This window comes from Gekko japonicus, unplaced genomic scaffold, assembly GCF_001447785.1.
Source record: "Gekko japonicus isolate JY-2015 unplaced genomic scaffold, Gekko_japonicus_V1.1 scaffold1164, whole genome shotgun sequence".
NCBI lineage: Eukaryota > Metazoa > Chordata > Lepidosauria > Squamata > Gekkonidae > Gekko > Gekko japonicus.
Genome location: NW_015160873.1, coordinates 166,776 through 177,662, shown reverse-complemented (window position 1 = coordinate 177,662; position 10,887 = coordinate 166,776). Strand labels below are relative to the sequence as shown.

At 46.3% G+C, this 10,887-nt stretch overlaps 1 protein-coding gene across 1 annotated transcript in view; it reads left to right on the top strand.

Moving 5' to 3' along the window:
- Positions 1-1,954: 1,954 nt before the first annotated feature.
- HCFC2 (host cell factor C2) overlaps positions 1,955-10,887 on the top strand; it is a 32,470-nt gene continuing 23,537 nt past the window's right edge. The window contains exons 1-3 of the mRNA XM_015422545.1: positions 1,955-2,120; positions 9,037-9,185; positions 10,528-10,688. Coding sequence (XP_015278031.1) covers positions 1,955-2,120; positions 9,037-9,185; positions 10,528-10,688 — 476 coding nt within the window. The remainder of the gene's footprint in view (positions 2,121-9,036; positions 9,186-10,527; positions 10,689-10,887) is intronic.

Genomic DNA, 10,887 nt, shown 5'->3' with positions numbered 1-10,887 from the left:
CTCCTTTCCTTGCAGTTTGCAGATATCACCAAATTATTCAGGATGGTTTGTGAAGACCTCTAAGATGATCTCGTCAAACAGCAGATAATAAGACACACACTTCAGACGCACCATTTGATCTGGTGTCGTGACAGTTCAACAACAGATTTTATATGCACGATCACACAGTCAACATCTGCCTCCTGTCCCCAGCTGTTGTTTTCCGGCTCAAAACCCCTTTAACCCGGAGTATTTTGCTACCAGGTCCCAAAGCGGTGTTATCTGAGCTCTCCCGTTTAAAGCCGCAGTTTCCCCTGTGTGATTGCTCCTTCGGTGTCAAGCTACTTCCGAAGATTTAAACCCCCTCCCCGCTTGGAAGCCCGAGGCTTCCGCTTTTCAACCGCCATTTTTTTTGTACGTCAGCAGTATGCACATAAGCAGAGCTCCGCTCCCACATTTTTAAAACCAACATTTAAACGGTCACTAGTTTTGCGTTCAGGATCCCAAAGAGGCCAGTTTTGGGTGAAAAGTTTAAAGGGAAGTCTTCTGTCAAAACGGTGAAATCACGGTGCTCTGCAGAACTGTCAAGCGAAATCCATGATTTACCCTAGTGGCTCTGTGCATGCGCAAGGATAATGTTTTTCAATTCCACGGATGAACAGTTATGCACATGCGCAAACTGAGAAGAAGAAAAAAACCCGACACACACTCCCGTGTGATCGCGATCATCCAGAGTAAAAATAATCGTGTCAGAACCAGACCAGTTTAAACCGCTCTCAGCACGCCGTCTGAACGCACCCACTGATGCAAGAAATCTAGCTTTGGAATGGGGATACACTTAAAGAATCTGAACAGGCAGTGACTGCTTGGGAAAGAAATTTTAGGGATGTGGCAGATGAAAATGGTGACTTATAAATAAAAACAGAACAAAGTTTGAATCCAGTGCACCTTTAAGACCAACAAAGTTTTATTCAAGGTATAAGCTTTTGTGTGCATGCACACTTCTTCAGATACACGTGCATGCACACAAAACTTTGTTGGTCTTAAAGGTGCCACTGGACTCAAACCTTGTTCTGCTACTTCAGATCAACACTGCCACCAACCTGAATAAATAAAAACACAGCATCATATTGCCCTTCTATGGAGGCACTCTTATGTTAAAGGAATGACAGTGAATAACTATTCCTAGGGGCATCTTCTGGAAGGAACCAAATGCCTCCCAGCAGCCACTCTCTGAACAGTTCTGATCACTCCTTTTTAAAAAGGATATTCGTCCAAAAATGGAAGAAAAAGGCAAGCAAAATTATGAAGGGATCAGACCACCTTCTTCAACAGGAGAAGCCAAAGAGTTCAGGCTTTCCTGTTTGGGGAAATAGCGAATAGTCCCCCCCCCCATAATACTAGAATTCAGAGGCCCCCCAAAGAAAGTACTTCTTCACACTATATCCAATAGACTTACGGTCCAATGCTAAACGGTGTAGGAATGGTCACTAGCAAAAAATGTCTTTAAAAGGGGGCGGGGGTGAGACTCATTCACGAAGGTCGGGTCCTTCAACGGTACCAGGCAGCCGCGATGGCTGAATGGAGCGACCACATTCACATTGGCACTGTGCTTCTAAATACCAGTTCCCAGGAAGCAAGAACAGGAGGAGGCTTCAGCGTCCGTTTCCTCTTAAGGGGCGCTCCAAGGCCCTTGTGGGAAACTCTGCACATGTTCAGAAGCACTCGACTCCAGGAAGCTAGCAGTGAGGGAGGGAAAAAAAATTAAAGACGACAACTCTGAAAAGTGTGAGATCTGCGGGGTTCTCCTCGACTGTGAACAAAGCGATGGCAGTATTAATATCTTCTATTTCAGGCGCCCCAAGAGCGCCGTCCGACGCGAGGCTTCCCTTCAAGCTCTTTCCTCGGCTAACCTGCTGGCCTCAGAGGCCGCCTGGGCTCCCGCCGCGGTGCATTGTGGTAGTGGGGGGGAAAGATGGCGGCGGGCGCCGCTGCCCTCAACTGGCGGCGGGTTTCTTCCTTCACGGGGCCGGTGCCCCGATCCCGGCACGGACATCGCGCCGTGGCCATCCGCGAGCTGGTCATCATCTTCGGGGGCGGCAATGAGGGCATCGCCGACGAGCTGCATGTGTACAACACCGGTACGGAGGGCGAGAGGGAAGGATGGATGGCGGCGGGTGAATCTCAGGGCTCCCGCTTGCAAGGGCTCCCGGCGAGAGGGCGGCTTGGTAGGTGGGAAGGGGGGGAGGAGCGAGCGGAGGCATTCTGCCCTTTCTCCTGCACAGGGCTGCCTGGTGGCACCGGCGGGGGCTTTGGAGCTGCAGGTTGGGAAATACTTTTTTTTTTTTAAAGCCGACCTTGAAAGCAGCCAGGCTCGTCTGGTTTTTGTCGAGGCTGGGTGGATATCGTGCCTGTGTGCTTGTTTCCCCCCTTTACCGGGGAGGCAGCTAACAGCGCCCTGGGGGCCTTCTCGTCCTCCTCAGTGCCCTTCCTACTGCCAGAGATGAGCCCCGGCAAGGCAAGGCAGGCGGAGGAGATAAGGCGGGGGTGGGGGGTGGGGGGGGGTAAGGATGGTGGTAGCCTATGCTCCCTCTAAGCTGTGGAGTCTTGTGAGCAAAAATTCTGCTTTGTGAGCTCCTGGCATTAAAGTGGTGAGCGAGCGATTTGGCTGCTGTATAAGTTAGTTTGCTCTGGAGCCCTCCTCCCTGAGCGCAGACAAAAATGGGTGAGCTGGAGGCTAAGAAACGATGAGCTAGCTCACACTAACTCAGCTTAGAGGGAACTCTGGTGGTAGCTGGTCAAAAAGAGAACTAGGTAGAGTTCTTCCCTCGTCGAGGTGCTTGCCAGGTGTAAAGCCTTCGGGGGTGAGAATGGCAAGAGGCTTCGGTCCTAATAAACTGGCTGTTTAAGTCGTGAAGGGTGCCGCCGTAACGGCTTGGCGTCTTCGTTGGAGGGCTGGGATCTGAGGTGGAGAGCTTAATGACATAATAGTGTCTTTGTGTCCGCCCCTCAGATATCCCCTGAGGGCTGTAAGGTGAAGTGGGGCAAGCTGGCCACTTTCCTTCATTCTGACTTGCACCCCTGCGTCTCTAGGATTTCATGACAGCAGAGGTGCAGCCAGCCCTCTGTGTGTTTGTGCCTGAATTTGAAATCCTGGGTTTTTCGGCATTGGTGCCTCAGAGATCAGCAACAGGGTCCGCTACTTTGCTATTAGAGCAGGGGTCCCCGTCCCCCCCTTTTGAGCCTTGCAGGCACCTCTGGGATTCTGACCGAGTGGTGAGTGCAACTGCAAAATGGCTGCTGCAGGAGATGGGGCCAACTGCAAAATATCAGGGAGCAAGTTTATGCATAACTGTAATAGTAACTCTTCAGTGCTTCAGGCAGAAGCTCTGTTTAACAGGATGCCTTTTAATCTACATAGCCAGTCAGAAGCACTGCTGGGCAAAAACCTTACTTGGCCCCACCCACTCATCTCTTGTTGGATAAACAGGTGGCAGCAGGGGCCGGGGTGTCTTTCAGCAGCTTTGGCTGGTGGACCAGCTGTGGCCCTTCCTGGACAGTTAAGATCTTGCCACTGTGGTGCATGTCCTGGCTGGATTAGATTACTGCAGTGCACTCTACATGGGACTGCCCTTGAAGACTGCAGGAGCTGCAATTGGAACAGAATGCTGTAACCAGAGTGTTAACAGGAGTGGGTCATAGGGACCATATCACTCCGTTCTTGTTCCACTCTACATTGGCTTCCAGTTTACTTCTGGGATCAATACAGATTGCTGGTATTGACCTTTAAAGCACTGTATGGCCTGGGACCATCAAACCTTAAGACTGCCTTCTCCCATACAAACCTACCTGCTCGCTTCAGTCATCCTCAGAGGCCCTACTTCGGTTACCTCCACTATCTGAGGCTCGATGGGTGGCAACCCAAGATAGGGCCGTGGCATCCAAACTTTGTAACTCCTTTGCCGAGGAGATTTGTTGGTCTCCCTCTATCAACGTCATTTGCCAGCAAGTGAAGAGTTTCTTGTTTCATATGGCATACCCCCAATAACAGTTATTGGCCCTCCTTCTAGTGTCGTTTCTGTGTTTATAATTGAATTTTATATTTTTAACCATATTTTAATAGTTTTAATGTTTTTATGTTTGCTGCCTTTTGGACTCTGGATGGAAACATGGCATGAAAATGTTTTAAATAAATAAAACCACTTGATCGGGCTACAGGAAGTATTTCAGTAGGTGCCATGGTACTCATGGGCACCATGCTGGAGAAGCCTGTATTAGAGAAAGTGATTATGTCAAACAGAAGTACCAAAACGGGTTCTTGTGGAGTTGCTGTTGGTGTGATAGACCTGCCATCTTGGAGCAGTTTAAACCATGGCTTTGGTATGTCAGGAATTGGTCTGTGCTGATTTCAGTCTTTTTGATATGGTAGATGGCAGAGAGATGCCCAGTGGGATTTTTTTTTTTTGGAGGAGGAGGGGAATGTTCCTCTTTGTATTACATAATTATCATGTTACCATTTTGAATTGGATCATCCATAGTTTGGAGGTAGGTTTTATTGTAGCGCATATGAGACCCAGCTATACGACAGCTAAGCATCCCAACAGTGTTGTCTCTGCCTCTAACCACTAGCCCAGGACAGCATTCAAGCACATGAGGCTAAACAAGGTGAAAAGGAATGCAGACAAGATAGAGGCATTGTTGGCTAGGAGAGCTGATGTTCTGAACAGAACAGAGCTGGCTTTTATGAATGGGGCTTAATTATCTCTGTAAGGTCAAATGAAAAATTCAGGAGTGCTCTTGGACACAACACTTTTTTTGACATGAAGGTTTGCAGAACTGCTTAGGAGGGTTTTTAAAAAATCACTTACATCTGGTTAAGAAACTCTTTTCTTCTAGACTGCGCTGATCTAGCCACATTCACCTATGCATAGTGAGCCTGTTTGGTATAATGGTTAGGAGTGTTGACTCTAATCTGGGAGAACTGGGTTTGATTCCCCACTCCTCTGCATGCAGCTGCTGGTGTGACCTTGGGTCAGTTACAAGTTCTTTCAGAGGTGTTTTCTCAGGAGTGGTTCTCGAGAAAGCTCTCTCAGCCCCACCTACCTCACAGGGTGTCTGTTGTAGGGAGGGGAAGGGTAAGGAGATTGTGAGCCGCTCTGAGACGCCTTCGGGTAGTAAAGGGCAAGGTATAAATCCAATCTCTTCTATTTTCTTCTGCTTCTGTAACACAATGTGTGACTGCCCTTGAAGGTAACTCAGCAACTTCAGTTTGTGCACAACATTCTGACTCATTTGCTAGCTGGTGTGAAGTGCCTCGACCATATGACAGAGGTCTTGGAAAACTCGCATTGGTTTCATTTTTGCTACTTACTCTGAAGTGCTGGTTCCCACCTTATATAGTCCTTTGTGGCCAAGGACCTACATGCTTCAGTCCACGTGCCAGTTTAAGTCTGCTGATCAGCTTCTCCACGTTTTGCCCTGGGCCCATCAGGTGTGCCCCATCTCAGTAAGGTCCAGAGGCTTCTCAGTAATTGCTCCTGTTCTTTGGAACAGGCTTCTGGAAGAAGTCTGCACTTGCACATCAAGTGCAATGTGAAGTAGTTTTGTTTCAGAGGGCATTTTTCTCTGGGGTAATAATATCTTCAGGAGCTGCTATTTGGCAGTTGGCATTCAGGTTGTATTTTGGTTGCGTGTTTTATTTGTTCTTAAGGTGTTACATGATAAGGATCTGGTAGTGTTAGCCACTCCAGAGGTGGGGTAAATATTGTTTTAATGAAGTAAACTAAGAAGACTAATGATTTATTTTGGCATACGTTTTCACAGACAAAAGACTGCTCAATCCCATGTTCTTATCCGCAAAAGGTTATGCTATAATGCAATGGCTTGAGATAATCTTTGCTCGTTTTGGAGAACAACTTTTCCTTCACAATAGAAAACAAAGGGATATCCCTGATAACTTTTTTGTGTTGGTGCAACAACCCAAAAGTGCAATCCTATGCAGAAATACTCCAGTCTGAGAATCAGTGCTCTCAGTGGTTTTAAACTAGAGTAACTCTTCATAGGATTGCACTGTGACACAGCTAATTTGGGATTTGTTGTGAGCTGTAAAGGCTGAATTCAAGGCTGTACATGATGTTCTGTGAAAGGATAGCTGTCAAAATCTTCCTTCTCCTCACTCTCCAATAAGATAGTGATGTTCTAGAGAAACAGTTGACCTTTAAAATGAGATACCATCACCTTAGAGAATGTCAGAGTTGAGTAGGGTGCTGGACATAGAGAGAGGATTCATTCAGGGATTGTTTGTATGTTTATATACAGTTACAGTTGCCCTGTCCACAAGATATACCTGTGTACAGGGCCACTGCACATAAAGGATTAGTGGAGCAGAGCATGTTGGTCCTGCCTTTAGCACATTGGACCCAAGTCCTGCCTGTACACATTTACATCATGTGGGTTCAACACCTACTTTCATGCTAACTAGTCTCCATCACTGTGATTGGAGCACTGCTTTTAGAAATTCCCCAGTAACTATGGTGTCTGCACACTCACCTTTCATATATGCATAGGCACTGTGCCCACCTGAGGTGAACGTATGTAGCGATCACCATACTTAAGTCCCGCTCCCCCTCTGTCTGTGTTGGGTCTGTATGTAGATATGCTGTGTTTGCAGGGCTTGTATATTTTTCTACCCACCCTTACCTTGCCCTTCTAACACTGGGCAAAGGTAGAGTCCCTTCTGCCTTCTATAGCTTTGCCACAGGTGGCTTCCTTAGATGTCACCCAAGTGAAGTAATCAGTATGCCTGGAAGCACATGTAGAGGTGAAGGGCTTTACATATATTATCACCCTGTATCACCCTGACTGTTCCCTGGAAGGCCAGATAATGAAACTGAAGCTCCAATACTTTGGCCACCAAATGAGAAGGGAGCACTCACTGGAGAAGACCCTGATGCTGGGAAAGATTGAAGGTCAAAGAAGACGGGGACGGCAAAGGATGAGATGGTTAGACAGTGTCATAGATGCAACGAACATGAAATTGAGCCAGCTTCAGAGGACAGCGGAAGACAGGAGGGCCTGGCGGGATCTGGTCCATGGGGTCACGAAGAGTCGGACTCGACTGTGCGACTGAACGACAAAATCAGTCTGTCTAGGCTGTGTAAGGAAAAGCTTGGGGATTGACAACGTTTGTAGGGATGGAGAGAAGATGTGGGACTGTGGGTGGGAGGCAGTGTTCCCTCTAAGCTGAGTTAGTGTGAGCTAGCTCACAGTGTTTTAGTCTCCAGCTCACGGATTGTTGTCTTAGCTCAGGAAGGAGGGCTCCAGAGCAAAAGGATTTATGTAGTAGCCAAATCAGTCGCTCACAACTTTAATGCCAGCAGCTCACAAAGTAGAATTTTTGCTCACAAGACTCCACAGCTTAGAGGGAACATTGGACTGGGAGGAATATGATGCTCATAGTTGGTATATTGATGAGAATGGTGTATCAGGGAGGGAAAGACATACAAACTGTCAGATTATCAGACTGTAAAGTGGCATGGATGTAGCAGGTTGCAAAAAGCAGAAGTTTGAAGGTGTCTGGAGCAATGTTCCCCCTAATTCTTTCCCCCTATTGAGGCGGAGCAGTTCACATCCTGAGCTGAATATAACTGCTGTAATCTTAAAATGGGCAATGGGCAGGGCAAAAACCCTGCGCGACTCCAGACTTCCGCTGAGTGGGGCTTCCTCTGTGAATGAGCGGCTGCTCATGTCACAGCTTAGAGGGAACACTGGTCTGTAGGGAGTACTTAAATATATGTGAGGCTGTGAGGAGATGGGTGTGTGGTTATCGGAGGTGGAAGTACTGCATGTGCAGGAAGATCTGGATACGGTGTGTGGACAGATGCAGCATGTTCCTGTTTCCCAAACTGGAGAGCAAGGAGGGTGAGGGGCGCAAGCACTTTTGCCTGTCCTGTTGAGTGTAAGTCACTGAGCCACTAGAGCATAGGGTTCCCCCAGTATGGCTTATGATGGTGAAGGAAGGGCCTAATTGCCTCTGCCTAGTGTCTGTCCACAGGGCAGCTGGAGTTGGTGGCAAAGTACTAGGTAGGTGGACAAGCAGCAGTGTTTAGGGTTAGGGAGGAGGACATAGTAGGAGAAAGTTTCTTCTTCATGCAATCTGAATAACACTCCAGTGTGGTGCTTTCTAGTATTTGGAAAGGGTGTGTGCTTGGGAGAGTGGAACATGTTGGTATGGGGAAATGTGTACGTATTGGGTGGGGGTTTCTGGAGATGACCAGAGCATGAAGAGAATAGGGTGAGCATATTGCGTTTATACTGGCATTATATGAAGTGGATGCTTGTAAGGCTGAGGAGGCAGTATAGAGTCTTTGATAAAGAAAAGTAAGTCTTGGGGATTACCTGAAGGAGGGCATGCATTGAAACCTCTGCATCTAAACATGTGTAACAGTTTTCTACACTAAGGGGTTTTTTGGTTGCTGTTCATCATGAAAGTGAAGTAAGATGAGGTTGGGCCACGGGGCATTCTCCCCCCCCCCCCCGTTCCTGCCTTTCAGAGATGTTTCAGGGCTGAAAAGAGGCATGTAGGGACTTAATAAAATTCAGTGATCTTAGGGTTTTCTTTAGCCACCCCCAGTCTTTGTCATATGTGCTTGTATTGTTTAGCCTGGCTGAGAAAATGCCATTGAGATGACTGATACTTTAATTTTAGCCGGTTATCCTCTACTCTCCAAACAACCTTTTGCTAGTAAATCAAGGGCTTAAATATTCAGCTGTGAAGTCACTTAGAAACTTTGCAGAAATGAATCACGAAGAATCATTTCTTTGAGAACAAAGGTTCTAAAACTCATAACTGAGGATAGTTGCATTTGTTAAAGTTAGGAGGCCTCATCACAGTGTCTCCATTTTTTCATTTCTTGCTCAGTAATAACAGCACCGGGCTACATTTCTTAATGTATTTATTTTTTCCCTACCTTTCAGTTTAAAATCTTTCAGTGGAGAACTTCACCTGGTATAGAGCCATGCACTTTAAAAGAATGCTTTTTGTGTGTTCTGATCTAGCTACCAACCAGTGGTTTCTTCCTGCTGTTAGAGGAGATATTCCACCAGGCTGTGCAGCCCATGGATTTGTCTGTGATGGTACCAGGATACTAGTCTTTGGTGGCATGGTTGAATATGGAAGATACAGCAATGACTTGTATGAATTGCAGGTATGGGATCACTTACTCTGCTGTGGTGGTGGTGGGGGTTTGCAGATTTTGTTTAACCTAAGAGAGGATTTTTCATACATTGTTTTTAGCGTGGACCTGTATTGTGCTTAAAACATAGTGCTTAAAACATAGTGCTTAAAAACATCTGTATAGTACAGGTACATGCCCCAAACAAGTCCCAGTACTGTATAGCAGAAGGCTCACTTGCAGATCTGAGAAGTAGCTATTGCTAGACAAAACTATTTTGCTGGTGATAAAATAATCAACTTTGGGTCATAAAAAGGCCTCGTTTGGTAAAAGGTGTTGCCTCTGCTTTCTTTTTTACTATAAAGAAGGTGAAATGGACAGACTGTATAATGATGGGGTTAAGTATGTATATATCTGATGAATATCAATAAAGTTTTCTTCTTCTAGGTGATCTCAGTTAAGGTTTTATAATGATGGGGTTAATCTGTCCCAAGCACTGTTCCCTCTAAGCTGAGTTAGTGTGAGTTAGCTGACAGTTTCTTAGCCTCCAGGTCACACATTTTTGTCTTAGCTCAGGAAGGATGGCTCCAGAGCAAACTGATTTTTGCAGCAGCCAAATCGCTCGCTCACAATTTTAATGCCAATAGCGCACAAAGTAGAATTTTTGCTCACAGGACTCCACAGCTTAGAGGGAACATTGGTCCCAAGTATGTATATATCTGATGAATATCAATATAAAGCTTTCTTCTTCTAGGTAATCTGAATTAAGGTTACAATCGCACATTTAAATGAAATCAGTTTGGCTTAGTTTCCCATAAGAACCAGTCCCCAGAGCCAAGTGCCAGGTGTGTAGGGGTTATGTATGCGTGAACCCATGGCATTTTTCTTTTCTTTTTATTTCAGCAGTGTAGAACTGCCAGATTGCTTTTGTTGTATGTAGGGGAAAGGATTCTTAAAAAGCAGTTTGATTGTTGGGAGACTGCTGAAGCAATTGGGGTAGGGAATCCCAATGTGCAGGGAGAATCCAGCATAGAGTGACCCAGTATAAATGTGGTGCTGACCCTTGATTTGTTTGCTTCCTTTCTGCCTCCGCCCCTTCACTCACACACACACACACACACACCAGAACTGGTAAACTGTGGTTTGCTTTTGACTTCCAAACCAGTACTGGAAACCACAATCGAACCACAGTTTCCAGTTTTCTGGTATGGAGGAAGAAAAACAGAAATCATACCTTGCGGTTCTAATGTGACAGCAGTCTGGTTTGCCACAAAATGGAAAGAGGGAAGGAGGGAGTCATCCATGTTCTTTGCTATTACTGAGCGTACTGTGAACTGGCTTAGGTTTCTGAACATGCTCCTGTTCTGTCTTCAAGGCGAGTCGATGGCTGTGGAAGAAAGTGAAACCCCAGAATCCATCGGCCAGCTTGCCGCCTTGCCCTCGCCTTGGCCACAGCTTTTCTCTGTATGACAACAAGTGCTACTTGTTTGGTGGACTGGCGAATGAGAGTGAAGATTCGAACAATAACATTCCCAGGTAGAACTGGAACAGAATGGCTGGAGTTTTTTGTGTGTGTCTTTTAAACTAGTTAAAAGAAGGAAAGCAGTGCTAGGATGATAGGGTGTCTGTTCAGAATATCTGCACATCGAAAGGATGGTATGTGTTAGTCCCATTAAAGCTGATGAGCTCCTTAGATCTGATCACCGTGACCTCCATTAATTTTGAAGCACTAATA